The 23610-nt window shown below is 35.8% G+C and overlaps 1 protein-coding gene across 1 annotated transcript in view; it reads left to right on the forward strand.

The window, feature by feature from the left end:
* Positions 1-660: 660 nt before the first annotated feature.
* CLVS2 (clavesin 2) overlaps positions 661-23610 on the forward strand; it is a gene marked incomplete in the record, with an annotated part of 43770 nt that continues 20820 nt past the window's right edge. Inside the window, 2 exon segments of the mRNA XM_072408846.1 lie at positions 661-1889; positions 16748-16922. Coding sequence (XP_072264947.1) covers positions 1501-1889; positions 16748-16922 — 564 coding nt within the window.

Genomic DNA, 23610 nt, shown 5'->3' on the forward strand with positions numbered 1-23610 from the left:
ACTCGTCTCAGTTACTGTGATATGACTATGGACTAAGTAAATGACTGTGTATATATTGGCACAAAGTAAATACATAATAGTAAATAAAATATACAACATGTGAAGATAATGTTCTTGTATATACACACTAAACTTGTCCCTTTTACTAAACACAGATGAGCTCAGAAATCTCTACAGGTAATGAGGTATAATGTGTTACTTAAATCGCCCCAATAAAGATAATTATTCCTTTTTGTGATTCATTGAGTGAGTGCATCTCAGAACACATAATACAACTAACAAAGACTCCAAAGATTGGGGAGGAAATGGAATATTTCTTTCTCTCTGTACATGTAGCCAACCTTCTGGGCAGCTTGGACCAATATAGGAGGGGCTGTGCAGCAGGGCCACAAAAGAATGGACAGCAGGTGCACAATACCAGAGAGCTCTAACAAAGAATATTGAATGGCATGTTAAGGGGGAGATAAGAGCAGGGAGGATGCTGCATACTGCTGAGTTGTTCTAGCAAGCAGGCAGCTGGAGTCCCTGTTAAGGCTCTGAGCATCAGCTCTAAGCAGAGATACTAGCTGCATAGTATTGGCTGAGCCAAGGCTGACGTCACCCACCCTCCAGCATCAGCAGCAGGACCAGAAGTGATTGAATGCACAAAACAGACGGGCAGCCTCTCATCTCATTGCCATCCAAGCCACAGCAACTGCACTGCAAGAACACAAGCTGCAGGGACAGACTGGCCACTTTCTAGCTGCAATGTGATGATCAGGCTTCATATGATCCAATGCTGCATGTGAAGATAAAAGCAGGAGCATCACTGGCCCATTGCCTTTGCCTTATCGCCTAGGAAGGTGCTATGCTGTCATCAATCCAACTGAATCAGCTGCAGTAGCCACATGTATTTGGGACTCAGCCTCCTCCTTGATCACTGATGCTGTCTCTCACTGCTGATGGATAAAGGTCATCTCTTACTGCAGGTTGCCGCATTAATCAAGATTTCCCCCCCTGATCTTGGGATGTATGCATGTGGATTTGTGTCCGCCAGGATTACAGCACTAGGATGGGCATTGTAAGACCATTAAATTACCCCAGCTGTCCAACATCATACTGACTGTGGATATAAGAGGCTGTTTATTCACATTTACAGGGTTACAATCAAGCAAATGATGTGCACCTGGCTTGGCGATAGTAATCTGGGATATAGGTGGTAAAATCATGGTTAACCCACTCAATGTACTCTGTTCTTCTAAAAATTAGTGATACCCCCTGCTGTCTGGGGTTAGATCTTCATGTCTTGGAAGGCCAGAGGATACAGCATTAAGGACTTGTGCTTTGTCATATATATATAATATTTTAGACCAATACCAAATTGTTACTGCTATTCAGGCTGCATCCAAGGTTTTGCTGCATTTTTACTGTTGGTTTTTATCGTTAGTTGATTGTCACCGAGTACAGTTTGCAGTCTGGGCCTCTCAGGTATATAAGGTAAATTGTTCTTGCCCAGTCAACATGACTCACTTGCAGGCTGGCCTGTCCCCTGAGACTCTAGAGAAAGCTCGATTAGAGCTTAATGAGAACCCTGATACATTGCACCAGGACATCCAGGAGGTACGGGATATGGTTATCACACGGCCGGATATTGGTTTCCTCAGGACAGATGATGCCTTCATTTTAAGGTTTTTGAGGGCAAGGAAGTTTAACCACTTTGAAGCTTTCCGCTTGTTGGCACAATACTTTGAGTACCGCCAACAAAACCTGGATATGTTCAAGAACTTTAAGGCCACTGATCCGGGAATTAAGCAAGGGCTTAAGGATGGATTTCCAGGGGTACTCTCCAATCTTGATCACTTTGGCAGGAAGATCTTGGTATTATTTGCTGCCAACTGGGACCAGAGCAGGTAAAGTGGGGGCGGTACTTACTAAATATTTGATAATGTTGGTCTATATGGTTTTATGTATTTTTGAGTTAGTGTATATATAAATGTATTTTTTTTAATGTAGCCTTGGTAAACAAAATATTTTATTAATCTGGCTAGAGGCATTGGAAATAGGATTAGTTGTTATAGGTTACTGAACATGGACACGACCATTGCACTCTGAGCCACCTTAATAAACAAGACTGATAATTTCATTTCACAGAAACCTGTGGCTAAGAAGTTGGCACTATAATCAATTTTTCAACCCAGTTTAAGGGATATGACATCTATTGGCTACAATTGAGGAATACATCTTTTTCAGGATCCCAGTACAAAGCAAATTAGTCTAGGTTTTGGAAATGACAAAATGATAACAGAGGCCCTATTGTATAAAAAGGCCAGGTAATGATGTAATATTGTGAATTACTGTACATTATAGTTAATTTAACCAATTTAAATGAATTTGTCACATGAAGCTGGTAGTTTGACTAATGTCTGACCCTTTACTTTAATTTATGTTGTCTTCTATGATCCATTTCTTGGCAAGCTTTGTCTATAAAAGTATCCTAAACCCTAAATGGAATTTAGGCTTTGAGTATGCATTATGCATTATTTCAATAGATTTACATCTCTGTCCTTGCAATTGATTACAGGAACTTATTAAAATGCAGATCTTTGTTCTCATTGTTACATAACAATCATCAGATAATGTGTGCAGCCATGTTTAGACCACTTTTTAGGCAAAACTGCCTACCTCTGCAACAGGATTCTACTAGTAAATCTGGAGTTTATATGTAAAGGGATGTTACTAATAATATTTACGTTATCCTTATAAAAGCTTTTTCTGTGTGTCCAGCTCAAAAGATTGTGCAGTTTATTTGTGTATATTGATTGTATAGCAGGAGCTTTTTCCTGTAGAACTTTTTTAGTTACAACAAGTTATTGGATTTCTTTACCAGTCATTGATATTTGAACTATTTTACATTGACTGCATATGTTTGGTTTTGTGCACACAGCCTCCAGGTAATTCAGTTTATACCTAGAGGTTTTTTCCTATGCTTATGTACTTTTGGGTGTTGGGTCCACCTAAGAAGATGTTTGAGACAAGCAAGATTGTAATTGCAATTGCAAAGGCAAGCTGCTTTAATTTCAGCATAGTAGCATACAGCATAAATAATGCTTTACTTCATAATGCATCACTGAGCAGTCATGTGTAATGCCCATTAAGCATAATACAGTTTTAAATCCTGCGTATCAGGGAGCTGGCACTGAATGCCAAGCTTCCCTTTCTGATGCCTCTGTATACAGTCAGCATTAACAAATTCTATATTTCATCACACCATTTTATTCTGAAGAAAAAGAAATGACAGCACACCAACTGTATCATTCCCCTGATCCTTTTGTGTTGTAGACACTTTCTGCTCGCTTAACTCGACTATACCATGTATGTACTTCTTCCTGTGTGTGTCTTGTGCAAGGATTATTCTGAAATTCAGTTCTTACACACTGCTAGACATACTGAAGTCCTATCATGTTAGAACATCCAGGCCTAGCAGTAATCACCAAGCTCTACATTGTGAGAAGAGAGGAGTGTCATATGTTCCCCAATACCTTCCAGTACTATGCTTTTAAAGGGCATCAGAGGCACATGGCAGCAGTTCTTGCAGTAGGTTCAGGCATCAATAAGATAATGCCTAATACACATCCTACACACTTTTTTGAAAGTGGAGGGAGGCCCTTGCATATTTTTATTTGGGCAACAACAGCATAAAAAGTCTACCAGTACCAGTTATTTATCAGAAAACAGCTTTTACCAGCCTTCCCACTGTTACTGTGTATTTGTGCAAATTAAAAAATTAAATGAAAAAGAGGTTTTTGATAACTGCCCACATTCTCTAATATCAACCTGATGATTGTGTTTCTCTACATGCTTGCTTCAAATCATCCCACAACATTTGAGTGGGATTCAAATCAGGGCTTTAAATAAATCACTCCATAATATACCATTAATTTATTTTGAGACATTTTTGGTGGTTTTGTTAGTGTGTTCGGGATAATTTTTGTGTAAAAAGATCCATTTCAAATTTACCTTTTGGACAGATGGTCTAACATGCTCATCACAGCACTTGATACGATGCAGAATTCATAGTTGACTTGATGACTGCAATCTGTCCAGACCCTGAAGCAGCAAAGCAACTCCAGACTATTCCCTTCACCCTTTAAATGCTGTCCTTGGTTTGAACTAAATATATCCCCTTTACTATGACCTAGGAACTTTATCTTTGATTTGTTAGTCCATGGCACTTTGTTTCAGAGGGCATGTTTGAAATCTATGCCACTTGTAGATTATTTTCCAAATAAAATGTATGATTTATCTTCTCCCCCTGGTTCTTTATTGTGGGATTCCCTTTATATTTGGGTTAAATCACAGAATTGATCACCTTACTTTATCTTACCTTTGTCCTTTGTTTTGTGATGGAATGAAGGATGACAGATGATCTCATATGATTTCAGAATGAATCCCTCATGAACGATCCAGCAATCGTCCTGAAATGTCAACAGTCTTTTCACCTTTAATGCTCCCTTCGAAATGCAGGCCAGCACAGTCTGGAATGCCCATTAGGCAGTTGTCCTATCCATGGGGTTTTTATTTGACTAGCCTCCCAAAGGGAAAACAGAAATGTGCTCATATAACTGAACTGGTATCACATTTTGCATACTTATTTCAACAGGTTGTACACTTTTCATATTCACCACTTCACCAGAAATACTGATACTAATGATATGCTTCTCACGTCTATATACTTATAGCTTTGGCCTATGCCGACAAGATTATTACAGAATTTCATGCTCACCTATGCATGCTATAGGCTTACCAGGGGTCTCCATTAAAACATTATCTGCAATCCTTCCTACAATTTACAAGTTCCTCCATCCCAGAATCCCTAAAACCACTCCATGGAAGCACCCATCATTTCCCCGCACATTCCATAGGCGATCTAATCCATGAAATACATTTCCATAGCCTGAAGGCTTCTATGCTGCTAATTCTAGAACCCCCCCCCATTGTCCCCCATCTAACTCACCTTTTTACTTACTTTAACTCTTGAAGGGCAATGCCTTTGGCTTCACTCTGACAGCGAGTATTTGCATGCTCCCTAAACATATCATAGACTATTTGTCCTGTGCCAAATACAGACCTATCTCTCTAAATTTAGACATGAAGATTATTTTGCAAGTTCTAGCAAAGAGGCTCATAATTGGAATCTCCTTGCTGATTACATTAGGTGGGTTTATGCTACAATGCAAGGTGCCCCTAGTCACTTGCCAACACCAATCAGATACCTGCCATGCTGCCATTCATAGATATCAAAAAAGCATACTAGTCCTACATCCTAAAGCTTCTGTGTCACTGGAGATTTGGCCCCATTTTCTTGTCATAGATTGCATTTCTTTGCTCAATCCTGAATGTCATTCAATACACAGGCAATACACAATAACTTTTTATTAACGAACACTTAAGGGTTTTAGGGGGCCGGCAATCACCAGTCATCAAGATTAGTCTATTTGCAGACAATGTTATTCTCTTTCTTACTTGCATTACAACCTTACTTCCTAATTTATCACATGTTTTCAAAGCCTTTCCCATGGTCTTTAGTCTTCATGGTAACAACAGTAAATCGGAATCACTTAATATTTCTCTTCATGGCTTTCTAGTAGAACAAATGCAAGCTATCTTTCCCTTTCATTTAATATCCTCTCACCAGCCCATCTGGCAGTTTTCCTCACCACCTCCTTTGAGTATCTTTATCCTGCTAATTATGCCTCTTCTCAAAGTATTACTGTATCTACCCTGAAATCTTGGAAAAAAATATCAGATATGGATCAAATATCCTGGCTTGGCAGAATAGCCCCCCTGGGATGATGGTCCTCCCTACACTACGATAGCTCTTCTTAATCTCTATCTCATTCCACATTTTACAGTCACTCAATTTGGTTATGGTTTGTCTTCATTCCCCTGTATCTGTGTTGTTGCTCAATTCAACTCACACTCTTTGTTTTATAACAATGAGGGTTTTACTTGTGTTACTATGTCTTTGTTTACTTTTGGCTTTTTCTGACCCTGGATTCTATGCTAAAAAACAATAAAACAAAAAACATTGGACAGTGGACATCAAAAAACTTTCTTTCTGAGGGTTTTAGAGAGCTATTTTGATTGCGTCATGGTAATATAGCACAAGTCAATATGAAAGTGAGCACCAAACTCTAAATAGCTAAGGTTTACATGAGACAAGTTAAACAGACTCACTTCTTATAAAAGTCCCAATCAATGGCACCTGATACCAAACACTATATTCTGATGTTATCTGTATTAATGGTAAACGTATGGGGCAAACTAACATTTTTTCATTATGATGAGATGGCTTCAGTATGACATTACATAGGGGTAAATTGAAAATCTATACCTGCATTAGCCATGTCTAAATCCCGGGCAATCAGGGATTGGTCTCATTCTTCCACTCACAACATTCGTTTTGGACTATCACTATGATGGGTAGATTGTTGGCTAATGTCGGTCTCTAACAAGAGATGCCAGGGATTTGCATGTTCAGGACAGCCTAGTATTTGGTTGTAGCAAAGCAAAATTAGAGCTGCTTCAGGTATGTGCAGGCACCCCTGTACATTTTTTATATTCCCTTGGCTTTTAATAAGCAATGGTCTCTTTAAAGCAGAGTTAGGTAGATCTATGACATATTAATTGAATAAATATGTGCATCTGCACAGTTTTCTTTTAAAACCAGGCTAATTTAATATTATCTAACATACCATCATTGTTCAGTTTTCAGCTTCGATGAAAGCATGTTATATGCTTTGCCAACCTCAGCTTTGTTCTACTTTTTCCTGACCTTAGTTTTTAATTACTTTTCTATCTATCTTTGGATTTGGTTTTGAAGCACATTGCTTTCTCTGTGACCCCAATCTGTTTGCTATTTGTTTAGGAAAATGTTACTATTATCCAGCTCCAGTTTTTGGGGCACTTATATAAGGGTAGGTAAATAAAAGCAATTTAGTAGATTATTTTACCAGCTGTTCAGGTGTTTGTCTAATGGTGGGGGAAACAGCTCAATTTTTATACCACTCTGATAAACATTCTAATATGTATCATATGATATTTTTATACATACATATACATATATATATACATATACATGTTGCTGTATTCATTAAACCAGAAAACAAATTGTTCAGCAGTACATCTTTACAAGGACTGTAAAGGCCACTCTAAAACAATGTTAACGGGAGCCTGACCATGATTTCGTCTCATCCTTGACAAGGCCTTTCACTATACAATATCAGTATCCTAGGCAACACTCATGGCACTAGAGGAGTCCGTGTTCAGTTGTAATAGGCTTATCTTACCCAGGACTCCTTGGTGTCTCATCAGTAGAGTGGTGCCACCCCATACACACAGTTTGCTATACTAAAATATTTACTGATATTTACTGATTGATTCACTCCTTATCATTTTAAAAGTTATATCTCAGTTTCTTTATTGAGCAGCTTTGGAACTTTCACCCATAATTGGTAATTACTGTGATACACTAAATTAGGTGATACTGCATAGAATTAACAATTTGGGTAATTTTTACAATCTGAATTGGCTAAACATTGGTGCAAAAAAAAAAAAAAAAGGGCATTGCAACTTATACATCTTAGATCTGACCTGCCTCGAAGTTCTTTTACTACGTTAGGGTTGCAGATGCATGCATTTTAGATTACGAGGACTGCTATAAACAACATATGGTGAAATGTTTTCCCACTACATAGAAAGGTGATTTATTGCAGTTGGTTGGCATCTTCCAGAGACTGTAGAACCTAAAGAGCATGTTTTGTATGGCCAGGATGTAATACTATTAAAAAATATATATTTTGACTGTGTATGTTCTGTTCATTTGGAACTAAAACTGTCTATGTAAGGATTCTTCTATCAGAAATTTAGTTTTACATGTTCCTCTGTTAGGCAGTTCTACTCTTGAGCTTGTATTTTTCTGGCCATAACAGGTCATTTCCTATCAGTGTCTGGCATCCCTAACCTGTTTAGTGAACAGCAAACTTGTTTTGGATTTGTGAGAGTTTTGAAGAAAGAATGTGAACATATCAGCACAGCAGCTAGTATTTGCAAAATGAGAAATCAGCAATACCAGCACCTTCAGCAATGGCGTACTCTGTGTTTCTCTCAGGAAAAGTTTCCTCTAAAGCAAAAAATAAAATTATATCAGAGCTAAAGCAAACTTTTGAGTCACTGCACCTTTGTTTCATTTGTTTCATCTTGCAAAGATTTAGTTGTGTGACCACTCCTGCTTCTTTAGATTGTTTGGATAGACAGTATCAGGGAGAGGAGTAGCAGGGAGCATGCTTGTGACATGTGCTGCTTCTTAGGGCCCATTTGTTTAGTAGCTTTTGCACCTTGTAGGTTGTTTTATTCACAAAAAAAGCCAGGGATATGACTTATCATATATTATTATTATTGTTATTCTTATTATAGACAGTCAGAAAGGAAAGGCTGGAGTGGTGCTGATGTCACACAGCCCTGTAGTCCGGGGACAGTCCAGGGTCACACATCTAATTAAAGGAAACTGGACATGACTGTAGCGAGAAGATTACAGAAGCAGCAATTTTGCAGCAGCGATTTCATTCCATAACTTTTAAAATGCCTTTGTCCTGGAAATAAAAGTGTATTTGAAAAGAAAATAGTAAATAACTATGGTTTTCCCTGCCCATGCCACCACATGCTTCTGCAGTGTAGAAATTTGTCTGTCAAAGTCTCTAGCAACTAATTTAGCAGTTCCTCTTGCTGGCTGGTACATCACTAATGTAACCAACTACAGTTTCATAATTTGTACATGTCTTTTTGATTGAAATCCTTATTCTAAAAATGCAGCTTCTGTATGCTATTGCTCTTGAATTCAATCATATGAACTATTTTCTATGCAGTGAACTTATTTACTTACTCTAATCTTGGCCACAGAGTTGAATGTGTTGCCAAAAATATGCTGCCCACCAGCTACCTAGTCCTGCTGTTTATTTGGGATACCCTTTCCCCCAACAAGTAAATTCAAAAGACACACTTGAAACAAAGTACACTTAGCCTGTTTGCCATTTTCCCAGCATTTAAACTTTTCCCACAGACACATATTGAGACCCCATAAAGCTGGTAATTGAGCGACTTGCATCTTACCTATGTTGCACTCTAGGCCTCACAAATAGCCCCTCCCTACTACAAACACATTATTCACTATTTCATTAGCACAATATTCATCAGCTTTTTAAGACCGGGGACTACCATGGGAGAGCCTAGGTAATCCAGCCAACTAATTGAATTTTTTTTTTAAGAAACCCATTCCAGGTTTGTTGGATTATCCAGATTCCACCATGATATTCTATGTTCTCCAGTCTTGTGGTCTTTCCATGCCATTGTTTTCTCTATTGGCTTCATTTGTGTTTGAATCCTGATTTGTACCAGTTCAGCTGATGGGCCCAAGAACGAAACTGAGACAAATTCTAGCAACACTGTAACTAATATTCTTCCAATTATGATGCTGACAGTTGCACAAAAGCTTTGTGTTTTATGTAGATTCTAACAGAACTTAATGGATTAAGCAAATGACAGCCAGGTGTTTTTCTCAATATATTTACTAAATACCTAAAGTTAGCTGAGAGCATGTTGATGTTTCAGACAAATATTAGGTATATAAGGTAGTATTTGAATATTACCAACTGTGCACCTTAGTTGTATTTTACTGCACAGGGTACAAAAATAGACAAGCGTTTTGCCCTGTGCCTGCCTGTCATAATTTATTTAAACATGAACATAGCTTTTAGCATTTCTGAATTGAGAGCAAGTGTGTTGCATAAAGGATGCTCCAAGAAAACTGCTGAGGAATGATCTGAAATATTCAAGCTAACACTAAATTAATCCTTTAGGGAAGGTTGGTTCTGTTCTATGATTTACAATTCTGATTTTTTTTAAATCTGCATTTTTTGGTGGTCATATGCTGCATAGCATCCTCAGGGAAATAAAGTGGATCTGGTTTGTCAACTGTCTTTCGTACATTGAAAGTAGACTTCTTGGAGGTATGAGTCAGATCCAAAGAGATAACTGCAGGACAGAAAAGTCTAGACTTTTTTCCTATTAACAATATGATTTCCATCAGATTGTATTACACATTGATTTCCCATGACAATATTGCATGGAAAGTGACTTTTTTCTTAAGAGAAATGATTTTAATTAACATTTTATCAAGTCATTTATATGGAAATGAAAAACTGGACAGAAAGCAAAGACAGCAAACACATTGATATGTCAGGGTGCTGTGGAATCAGACCGATCTACTACATGACAATTTCAAATTAACATGACGCTTATAACTGACAAGTTTGGTTACATTTTAATTAGATAACTTGACAGCGACATCAATTGTAATACAAGTTGACAAGTACTTTTAGGGAAAATTGCAATTCTAATTCACATTTATTGGAAGGGAATGTAATTTGAATGATCAGTTTTTGGTTAGTTCTCTATTTTTGTTTTCAGTGTTTTAGTATGGATGAGTTTTAACCAAAAATTGTAATTGAAAATTGTAATTGATAGCTTGACAGGGACATCAATTGCAATACAAGTTGACAGGTACTCTTGAGGAAAAATGCAATTTTAATTTAGATTTATTGGAAGGTAATGTAATTTGAATGATCAGTTTTTGGTTAGTTCTCCATTTTTGTTTTTAGTGTTTTAGTATGGATGAGTTTTAACCAAAATTGAAATTGAAAAGCTATGCATTTAATGCTTCTAAGGAAGCTAAATGTTGGATTTTCAGTCACCTTATATTCATTAAAAAACACAAGGAATATGTTTTTGAGGTATGTTAAATAAATAATAGCTTACACAATAAAAAATAAATGCTTTTGTTGGGTAAAGCAGAACTCCAGTAACATTACATAGTCCTCTTCCAATCCTGCTAAAAAGGCAGATAGTGGGAGGGCAAAAGAAAAGGTTGTGGTCATTTTAAAAACACATTTAAGAGCTATATACTATATTATTAGACAGGTTGTTTTATTGTTTTGGCAGATCTGTGTATTTGCACAGCAAGCATATTGTCCTTACAGTTCAACAACCCTGGAAAGCAGCGTTAGATAAATGTCCTGAAGGAAAACCCTTGGACAAACTGGAAATGTTCATATATATGAGAGCTTAAGTCAACAGAAAGTACATGTGTAATGACTGTTGGTTAAGTGGCAGCAAAAGTTGGAAAAACAGATTGCAATGTTCTATTTTAGAACTCTGAACTTTGTGAACCAAAAAACAATTGTACCTCCTTTTCGGAGCACAGACACATGTTTGCTGAGTATGATGGCATAACTAATCTTACTTAGTTTCACTGTATTCAAATAGTGTGGTTGTTTTTTTCTTCTCTCTTTATTTTTAAAATGGGTATATTTATTCAATATTTATAATTCAGTATGTAATTTTGTCTAATTTGTGTAAGGTATGTCAGCTGCTCCTGACTGGCAGTTATTACATAGGTTACATATATGTAGAAATACTTACCTGTTACATCTCATGTATCATGCATTAAATAAACCAACTTTTAGAATAATTTTTATTATTATTATTGAACAGGATTTATATAGCGCCAACATATTATGCAGTGCTGTACAATAATTAGGGGTTGCAAATGACAGACGAATACAGACAGTGATACAGGTGGAGAGGACCCTGCCCTGAAGAGCTTACAATCTAGGAGATGGGGGAAGTAACACACAATAGGTGGAGAGATATGTAGTGGTGGGAAGTAGTGACAGTCTCAAAAGACAGAAAAAGAAGATAGATAGGCAAGTTTGAAAAAATGGTTTTGAGTGCTCTTTTAAATGAGCAGTGAGTAGGAGGAAGGATGAGGAAGACCATTCCAGAGAGTTGGGGCAGCTCTAGATAAGTCTTGGAGCCATGCGTGTAATGAGGTTATGAGTGAGCAAATCATTAGTAGGTCATTGGAGGAGCAAAGAGAGTGGCTTGGGGAGTATTTTTTTTTACCAGTTCAGGAAGGTAAGTGGGACAAGAATTGTGAAGGTATTTGAAGGCAAAGCAAAGGAGCTTGAATTTGATTCTAAGGTGAAATGGAACCAGTCAAGAGAACTACAAAGAGATGCTGCTGCAGAAGAGGAGGAAGTGGAAAGGACGGATGAGTCTGGCTGCAGCATTCATAATAGATTGTAGAGAAGAGAGTTGGGTTAGTGGAATACCAGAGAGGAGGAGGTTACAGTGGTCCAGACGAGAGATAAGAGACTGTGCAAGGAGTTTAATGAATTATTATTATTATTATTATTATTATAATAAGTAATAGAAGTCATACATTCTAATGTTGCTCAAACCTAAAATTTATACTGTGGATATTTTGCCTTCCCTGGTTCTTCCTTTACCCCTTTTATTAAAGGCTTAGGGACATAACTACAAATCACAGGGCACCAAAACAAAAGTTGCATTGGTAACCCATATCTCACCCCCCTCAACCCAAAAGTGCCAGTTCATAGTTGGATCACACCTTTCCATGTTAAAAAGCAACATATAAAAGCTCTTTGTGATTATTAGGTTTTCATGCACATAATGTTATTACCAAAATTGCTCTAGTTTTCCCTGTCCCTGTGTTAATAAATCAGCCCCACTGTTTGTAGCTGAAGAGTGAATACTTAAAGTGCTGATGTATAATACAACTGTCATAAATTTAGTGAAATCATGTCACCTGGTGCTTTTCTTCTTTTGCATCCTCTTGCAAGCAGGTACAACATTTAATATTTAACTTAGGCTCCCCTAAATTCACATGCTGCATGATAGTTGCCATGTACACCCCTATTTTAATGGAATGTTCAGCCACTCCCCATGTAGGATTTTTTTTAATGTAGATATTTATTTGTGGTGCTCACGTCCATCTCTCCTGGACCTGCATAATAGGAATCTATTTATCAGTATTTTCACACAAAATTAACCAAACTTTTACCAACAAAAAAGAGCATTTGTGACACTGGGTTCAAAATAGAGTGAATAAACTTTTATTGATGATTCATACATTTTTTAAGTAAATCAATTGTGAAATTAGGATAAAGGTCAGGTTCATCTTGCATGGAAACATTTATAAATAAACCCTATAGAGTTTAGTAAAAAAATCTGATTAAGAAATGAAATGACCACAATAAATTACCAAGCCTGACAGTGATCACATGCAATCACAGAGGGAGCCAGCGGGATGCTAAAAACATCCCAACATCCTGCCTTAGTACTCCTAGTTCTGCTGCAAGCAGTGGGTTGGTTTTTGGGATGAGTTATGCAATTAATAAAATGCCTTGATAGATATATGGATGTCAGTTTGGAGAAGCGGACTACCCTAGATATCTCCTACATGTGAAGTTGAGCCTCCATGATTAAAAGAGCTTTTCCTGATCATGTTTATGATCAAAAGTCCAGTTAAAGAAAGGGTTGGCCAGTAAGTCTAAAAGTAGTAAGATAATGCTTGATGTTCCTCAGCTAGCAAATAAGGTAGGCTTTATATACCTTACTACATCTTCTAATGTAAACTTTGGAAAGTGTAAAGTGAAATCAGAGAAAGCAAGTTCAGTACAGGAATAAAGGCTATACAACTGTGCACAACGTAAGGTAAAGCTGGATTTCAGCTCTAAATATTCGTGGCTGTATGTAAGCATATTTTTGACATTTAGTTAGTAATATTCATATTGTAATTCTGGAATGGCTTGCTTTTCACCACTATATGGTCCTACATGCAATCACTTCTACTATCCCCAATTGTAAAAATATGACTTTTTGGTTGCCAATGAAGACTAATTTTAAACATTTTCGATCTTTACAGTTTTATTGTCAAAAGGTCTTGAATTGCATTATAGATATGTGTAATGAGGAATTTTTTTCCATATATGATTGTTGTTAGTGTCCAGCTTTTTTGTACCGTCCATGAGAGAGTCATTGATACCATAGGTACTTTATAACCGTCAAATTTACAGTGTGGAGGATAGAAAGTATTGTTGTGGATGTCATGTCTTTATGGTGATTCCAGATTACTGCTAACCAGAAAATACCTACATTAGTTATACCTTAGTATTCATAAATGACATCAAATAACAACTGTGTACTTATCCAAGAGCAAACCATGTCATGGGCCATCATAGCAATTCATGTATGCTTAAAGCTAATCGAACTGATATACAGGATTCATCAGTTTGCTCATCATTTTTTTTTTTTGGGTGCACTAAAAAAAAAAAAAAGTGTATCACATTCTCTGATCATAATCTCCCATTCAACTATATCCTAAAAGTTTACTTTTGGATTGAAATCCGGTAAGGACATATAAATATAGTTAACTCATTGCCATGTTCAAGAAGTTTTTTTGCTGCTGGAAGTAGTCATCAGCAGATAGGTACACTCTGGTTGTAAAAGTATAGACATGGTCAACAACAATACTAAGGTAGGCTGTGACATTGAAATGAAGCTCATCTGGTACTAAGGGCCAAATATTCTCTCACATACACTACCACTAACAGCCTGAACTATTAATAATAGGCAGGATGGATCCATGCTTTAAAGTTGTTGATGCAAATTTCTGACCCTACAATCCAAATGTTGCTGCATAAATCAGGACTCATAAGAAGGAGCAATATTTTTCCAATCCTCTCTTGTCACTGGCTTTTGGTGAGTCAGTGCCATATCACCTCTGTTGCTTGTTCTTAGCTGACAGAGGTAGCACCTGGTGTGGTCTCCTGCTTCAGTAGCCCATCTGCTTCAAGGTTTGATCTGTTGATTGTTTAGTGATGCTCTTCTTTAAACTAGGTTGTAACAAGTATTTTTTCCAGTTAGTTGTCTTTGTATCAGCCTTTACCAGTCTGACCTTTCTTCTCTAATTTCTGGCATCATCATGGTATTTGGCCATAAACTACTTCTCAGAATATTTTCCTTTTTTTTTTGGACCATTGTCTGTAAGCCCTAGAGATGCGTGTGTATGAAAATCCCCAAAAATCATCATTTTTTGAAATGCTCAGACCAACCCGTCTGGCACCAACAGCCATGCTATGCCATGTTTAAAGGTCATTTAAATCACCCATCTTCCCTATTCTAATGCCAGTTTGAAATTCAGCAGCTCACCTTGACAATGTCTGCATGCCTAAATGCATTAGGTTGCTTCCATTTGTTTGGCTGAATACTGGTCTACCTATTGGAGTGTCCGGTAAGTGTGTCTTATGTTTAGCATTTAGCTAAACATTAAAACCAATAGGAAATACAGTATGTTTAAACTAACTGATCAAACAGAAGCACATTAAAATAAAAAAATGTTTCACTGAATTCCAGGACAATCCCCCTTTACTGGACTATTATTTGTTTAAATTTATGGTGAATAAATTATATAAAATGAAGCAAAAAAATGCATTAGACTGAAATAAATTTGTAATATTTTGGTTTGACAGATTTGTTTTTCCACTTGGAACTGGGTGACTCATGCATGTGTCAGGAACAAAATGTAAAAGCTTATTCAGACAGGCACTTAAACTAATGTCCTAGTGCTATTTATTGTAAAAACATGGTTCATCCTTGGTCTTAAGCTGTAAGCAATTTAGATTTGATACCTGACATTAACATGAGCCCTACAGTAATTTATTTACAAAAACTAATGAAGCACTTGGCTTGTTTGCTAAAGATAAATAATACATACAATTTATTTTGACAATTAATACCTAATTCCTATTTCCTTAGCAAAAATTAGCAATAATTAAACTGGATCATGGTGACATACTTTTCAGGGCTTTACAGACATGATGCCCAATGAACCATGGGAACAAAATTTAAAAAATGCATCTAAAATTGTAAATAAACCAAAAAAAAAAGTGTAAAATAAAAAAACGTAGAAGAGGTGGTTGCCTTAACTTCCTTTTTATTCTTTGGATTCTCCTCCAACATAAACGTTCATGCTTGCCTTGGTCAAAAATCTAACATATTAGGGAGGAAAATTGGGAATGCATTAGGGAGGAGAAAGGTTATAGACTGTAAACTTTAGCCAGGAATCAGAAAGAGTGAGCATTATGTAGCAAAAAATGTGACCAGGGATAGTTTTAGAAAACAAATGGGACGTTAGGCAAATATGTGTCTCAAATGCACCGATTTCCAATCTGCACCCTGCCATTCTGTTAGTTGGGTGCCGTAGAAGGTCAAGACCCTGGACAATTGCTTAGTTTGCCCCCACTCTTCTAAAACTAGTCCCTGGCATAGTAGTTTATTCAGGCTCATGACCCTGCTTGAAGTTAAAATAACTTTTAACACAAAGATGACATAAAATTATAAACATCATGTTCTACACTAAAACTGGAGTACTTCTTTAAGCAGTCCATCCAGTTGCAAGACATCACAAGTCCTTCATTTCTTCTGTTGTCAGGTGCGGGTTGTCCTCATGTTGCAGAGAATCAACATTACAAAATCATGGCAATTTATGGTTTTCATTAAAAGATATGGGTTGTTTTTTTTTAATGTGAACCTATTGCTTTTCCCTGGATGAGCAGAGCAGTTCAATTTTAAGTAAGTTTATGGATCTTGGATGTTCTTCCATTTGTTTAAAGCAAGAGATTTCTTACAACCTTTGTTTATAACTACAAAATATTATATTGAGTTTGCTTCTCCATCTTATCACATCATGAAATCACTTAATATTATGTCTGGCCTTTTTTCTTATATATTTAGGATCTGTATATGCATCTACACACTGGTAAAATTATATTTGTTTTTTTTTTTTTAGATACACACTTGTGGATATTCTGCGTGCAATACTGCTATCTCTAGAAGCTATGATAGAAGACCCAGAATTACAAGTGAATGGATTTGTTTTAATAATCGACTGGAGCAACTTTACCTTCAAACAAGCATCAAAGTTGACTCCAAGCATGCTGAGACTAGCAATAGAAGGTCTTCAGGTGAGAGAACCTATATGAACCTTTATAAATATATAGGAGATTGTGATATATCTGCTAATGGTCTACCCTAAATGTTAAGGATTGACACAACAAATTTATAAAAAAACTTTTAAAGCTTAAATCCCTCTCAGATTTTTACTGTTGTGGTTTACAGAGGGTTGTCCCTTCATTTTCTATTCCGAAGCTAACACAGTAAGTAAAAGGAACTGTAAGGGGAAGACATATGTCATTGAGACACAGATTTAACTTCCCTGTCTATATTATACATACCTTATATCATAGAGTAGATAGATTTACTTATCATCATCATCATCATCATCAGGATGTGTAGGGCCCTGAATGTGTCTAGCAAAATTTCAGTACAGGGTAGATTGCCTTCAAGTTGTCATCAACATGTCAACTATCAACCAAGTCTGAAGAGGTAATTATGATCACTGTAAAAATAAATTAAGGTACACTTTATGAATATATTGTTTACCACTAAAAGAGCACGGTACAATGTTGTTTTTTTCTTCTTTGTGACATTATGTATATATGCCTTTAACTGGCTTTTATATTGGAATATATATATACACACACACACACATTTTATTATACATATATATTTACATACACACACATCCCATATATACATTACATATAGGCAAATCTGTCATATAAGTATATAAGTATACAAAACCAACCTATGTCAGTGATCTATACAGAAAGTTTAAAATCAATTGTGCTTAGGTAGAAAGGTAATGAATATTTTAAAATGTTAGAATGAAATATTGAATTATCAATACCGGTTCACATGAAGGTGACTGGTATTCATCTATAAGAACTGCTGAAAGAGGAAATAATGGAAATTTATTGATTTATATAAAATAAAAAAAATGTAGTCTGGTAAATGGTTGTTGTTTAGAGCCAGTATGACTTCTATATTGTCTTTTCATGCGTTTACCAATTCTACACCAACCTACCAAAATGGTAGGTCTGCCTTTATTGGCTTGTCTCCTATATCAGCCAGTCAGATAAGGTCAAAGACAGCAGATACAAAAGCAACCCAACTCAATTCACATGAAGACAGTAGATGCATAGAAGACCTCCACTAGAACAGAGATTGTAGGTTTAACATATCCATTGATATGAAGTCTGAGAAATGAAAATAACCAAAAAATTGGTTCAGTCTTCAAATGAAAGAAATGCCTTGGAAGGTAGAAAGAAGCTTACTAGTTTTGCCTACCCTAAATGTGGGCCCAGGTTAAGAAACATCTTGTTTAAAAAAGAAAATTATTTTATTTATGATTTCACTTATGGATTAGGCCACCAAGCCTGCAGCTAGACAGTTTTGTCTTTTGTTCTGTATGTCAGACAAAAACCCTCCATGTATACAGTGATAAGATAGATAAGAAAAAAAATATATCATTCTTGTGAGACCGGCAATATCTGGTTTTACTCATGTATTATTGTCATTTTATAAATGGATGAAGGCTTTAAATTTTAGATTTATTCTACTTTTCTTTCACTTTCTTTAAATGTACTGTCAGGAAAAAATGTTACAATCATTGCCTGGTATATCAATGTCTGTGCCACAGAATTTAATTCCCTGTTTTTCACTGTTGTACTTTTTGCAAAAAAACAGCTTGTAAATATTTGTCAGATACTTTGAGATACAAAAGATTGCTTGTTTTGGGTTGGGCATTAACTTGCTTCTGCATGACTTTCTAGCAATATCGTAACATACTAAATATTTTTCCTTCAGAATTCTATAGCCCCCCCCAAATCAACTCCAGGCCTTTTATTTGCTTAATTGATAATGACATAACAAAGGAATTGCCCACACCAGCTCATGAAATAGCCTTTGTGTCAATTGTCCAATTACTTTTGATCCCCTGAAATGAAGTAATTATGTAAAAAAAAGCTTTAGTTCTTCACATTTTTATGCAATCTTTTTGTTCAACCCACTGAATTAAAGCTAAAAGTCTGCAGTTCAACTGCATCTACCCAAATATGTCTGTCCAAATATTTATGGACCTAAATGTGTGTGTATATATATTTATATATATATATATATATATATATATATATATATATGCTTTGCAGAAGTGACCTATCAACTGAGATGAAGAAAATGGTGAATTAGTATCTGAATAGGATCTACCAAAGCTTGAATCACATTTAAAGCAAACAGATTTAGGATTTTTGCAAGAACACATTGTTTACCTAAGTTGTACCAATTCATAAATCCTTGAATTAGACTGACTGTAGCAGTACAGCTACCTGGAGATGAGTTAAGATCCTATGTCGATTGAGTTGAGTACATTTTAGTAAGACTTCGTATTTCCATACAAGTACACATTGTGGCATTTATTCAATAAAGGGTAGGAATCCTAAGCCTAGCTGTTTCTACAGATGTGTCTCATAGAACATAAATCTACTTTAGAATATAGTGCCACATCTTAATGTGATATCCATTCAAAATGAAGCTGTACATCAAAGCACTTAGAACTTTTAAATAACACGTCAACTGAATAAGACCACTTATTTTATGAATTATACCTTAATGCTAAAATATCAATCACAGTAAATTCCCCGTTATCCATGGGGATTGGTAGGTTCCGTATGAATGTAGTTTCTGCTTGCTTGAGTTACTCTAGAGTTACCATTACAATAGACCTAACAGTTCCCTAATACACTAAATTATTTAGCCCAATATCATTATAGGCACAATACCAATGCAGTACAGTTTGTGCACTTGTCCATACCAAATTCCATATAAATTGTGACTAGCTGGGAAGGTAGTAGAGGTCCAGATAATAGAGGATTACTGTAATAGTATTCCAATAATAAACCCCATTTATAGGGATCAGATTGCCAATATGTATCGATCAACTATTTTGTGTTGACTTCATCAAACATCTAGAGATGTTGTGAACATGGAAAAAACCTTGCAGGCAGCACAGTTGGTTCAGTGGTTAGCACTCTGGCCTTTGCACAGGTTTGAATAGCACCCAGGACTCTATCTGCAAAGAGTTTGTGTGTTCTGTGTTTGTGTGGGTTTCCTCCTGGTACTCCAGTTTCCTCCCACATCCCCCCCAAAAAAAAACATGAAGTTAGGTTAATTGGCTTTTTAAAAAATATTTTCTTAGGCTACATTTATAACATATAACTATAGTATTAGATTGTGAGCCCCTAAAATATATATTATAATATATTAATATAATAAAATATAAGTAATGGCTAATAATATTAATAACGTCAACCACTTCTCTCAGGCAGAGTACACACATGAAATATTGGTTGGTAGCTCACCCACACCATCAGTGATAATGCGTATGTGCATTTTAAATTTACTTTATACTTGTGACTAAACATTATTTTGAAAACATTATCCAAAAGTTTATAAAATATATTCAGAATGCAAGTTTATAGACCACTCAGTTTTAAAAACAATTCTGCATTTTCCTATACTCCTGCAAACACAGTAGTAAAATATGCATTTTGTTTTATCTGCAAGTTACAATTCCCCATCCACTTTGAAATAGTATTTATAAATCACAAAATATTCCCTAACTAGAGCTTTTCAGTTTAAATGTTGTAAATAATTCTTCATGTAGGCGAAATGCATTTATTGATACCAAATGAAGAAAATGGCCAATTATTTTAAAGATTTTAGCCACAAGCAATTTGACAAAAATGATGATGATTGGATTAAAATGAAAGCATTTTAAAAAACTTCTTGCAGATTTTGTGTTCATCTCATTTCTTCTTAGTATTTTAAAAAGGCACTTTTTAAATGCAACCTAGTGTTTGCCATTTATTAGATAAGATTTATTGCTTGTGAGAGGAAGTCATTTGGTACATTTGGGCTAAAAAGAAAATCTCTCACTGCAGTTTGTTAAAGTATAAGAATTTAGATTACTTCATCCACTTGCTCATTGAGTGTACATGGAAAACATAATTTCTAGTTCTTTTTAGCAGGATTTTCTTGGATTGACGTGAATATTCTGAAAATGTAAAACTTGTAATTCATTTAAAAAAAGTGTTTATTAGAGCCTGAACTTGACTTGCAGCTTCCTGCTGTTCCTGTACAGCAGAACTCAGACTGACTAAGTGAAATCTGCTCAAGAAAACATTTAGTTGTTCTTCAGTGCAAGAAACATAACAATGAGAAGAAAGCAAAATTACAGATAGATAAATATAATAAGTGATTTAATAATATAATAAGTGATAATCAACATGGATTCAGGAAAGGCCAAAGTTGTCAAACTTACTTACTCTCCTATTAAGAAAAAGTAAGTAAACAGGTAGAAAGTAAAGTAGTAGTTGATATAGTGTACTTGGACTTTGCTAAAGCATTTGGCACTGTACCCCACAGACGGTTAATATGCAAGTTAGGGTCGATAGGTTTAGAAAAGACAATCTGTAAATGGATAGAGAACTGGCTTGAAGACCGCATCCAGAGAGTAGTTATTAATGATTCATACTCTGAATGGTCTAAGGTTATTAGTGGTGTTTTTTTAAGAAGCATCTACTGTACTTTGTATAAGAAAAATCTTTCTGTCTTCCCTAGTCAAACTTTTGTGATATTCGTTTTTAGGTTTAGTGGAGGACCTTTTCCAGTTCTTTACATCCTATCTCACCAAAATGTGCATGTGTGTGTCATTGTGGGGATCAGATATTATTCTTTTCTCTTTCCTGAGATTTATATATGTGTCTCAGTACATAAGAATCTTTTTTTACATCTGTGGCAATGTATTTTATGTTTTTTTGCCAGATTTTTCCAATATTTCTGATCAATAAAACAATAGATTGTTTTTGTTCTTGTGTTTGGAACCTGGTTAACAAATCCATTTAGCTCATTTGCTGATGTTCCCTCATGTAGTGCAAGCTAAAATGTAGTTTGTCATCTCACAGACAGATCGATTTCTAAAGAGGCGCCAAAATGACTTAGTGACCTTTTTTCTTGTCTGTTTCTAATAGCTTCATGTGTCATCAATTAGGCCTAGTGACAGTCTCTTGAAAGAATGTCCTCCTGAATAAAGCCTCTATGTCTTTGATATGCTTCAATATTTCCTCTGGCTTCTTCAATATCACAAGCAGTTTACACATATTTTCATATGCATTAATCACAATGAAGAAATTTTATGTAGTCAGTAAAACCTGAAAAGTGCTCATATTACATAGCAAATTACATTACAACGAAAAACAACTACTATATATAATTGACAACAAGTTGAAATTTAAAGAGGACCTTCTTTTTACATGGAAGGTCTGCTAATGCTGGCTTGGGAACATCCCTCTTCTCAAATCACTTTCTCTCCATGGCTCCTAGTTGAGGATATCATCATTGCCTTGAGGAATATATATCATGCAACATCCCACTAGAAGATGCTATTTTGAAAGGACTTGAGTGTCTTCTTATGAGATATTGCCTGCTTTGTGTTCCACAGGACTCTTTCTGGAAGAGCAATTACATCACACTCAGTGAAACTAAAGACAGGAGGTAGGATAAGAATAATTCAAAATTTTCCCTTTACAGGTTACGTTTTTTACCTACCTATAGTAGGGGATTTATGAAGAGGAATTTTAGGGCAATAATATGATAAAATGGAGACTACCATTGTTGGACAACTATTGACATCTTTGAAAACATTAGTTGCTTAGTTTCCATGCTGACTTAGTTGAAAAGCAATGTTTACCATATTTCATTAATAACCAGCTAAAATTGATGGAAACTACAGCGGAAATATAGAGACTCCCTTTGACATCTTCAAATAATGTTGCTTGGCTCCCATACAAAATTAGTTGTTTCAGTACTTATAGAGTTACTGACCTAGAACAAGTATCAGGATCAGATCAGGAGTTTCAGCTTCCCAATATTTATGCTTATTCCTAATACTTTTGCCTATTCCTATAAAATCCAGCTAGCATTTTTGGAAGGTCATCAATGTCAATCTATATTTTTCCCCCAGATTTTCCGTATAGTGATTATTGAGAAATTAGTGGAAGAATTTTGAGAGTGATTCTATTTTACAAAAAAGTAGATTATATTCGTAAAAAATGGCTGTATAACAGAAGAGTGCAAAATAAGTGTTCTATGAATAGGCAGTAGCTTCCATTCCATATTTTAGGGATTTTTCATTAGTAAAGCAAGAATAAGGATTTGCTACGAAAATATTACTTTAATTTATTAAAGGAGTGAAGTAATTCATTAATAATCTGTAGCTGATACAGGACCTTAGTTAAATGAAACAGTGTTGTACTATAAAGACATCACCAATATTTGAAGATATGTCAGCAACAATGCCCTGTAATATGCAAAGTAGAGTGGCCCTGGTGGTGTCTTTCACTTCTATATCCTTAAAATTTCAGATTGATATATTTCCATCCTCAATGGATATTGAAAGGAATTGTGAATTACCCCAAAGTTAGGGTGGGCACACACAAAACTTTGTGGCCTTTTGGTTGCCGGCTGAATATCATTGCAGTAGGGTGAACAGATAAATTCTAAAAGTGTACAGACAAAACATTGTTTTAGTTTGAGCTAGAGCAGGGAATTGCCAGAGAATACTGGCAGATTTTTGTTTATTGTATGTGTGCAATTACACTGGTCAACAAACATTTTCTTGCCAACCTAGAATGAAACCAACCTAGAATAATCGGTAGAGGTGGTGAATTGCATCCAGTGGAACCATGTTTTGTA

This window comes from Pyxicephalus adspersus, chromosome 4 (genome assembly GCF_032062135.1).
Source record: "Pyxicephalus adspersus chromosome 4, UCB_Pads_2.0, whole genome shotgun sequence".
Classification (NCBI taxonomy): Eukaryota; Metazoa; Chordata; class Amphibia; order Anura; family Pyxicephalidae; genus Pyxicephalus; species Pyxicephalus adspersus.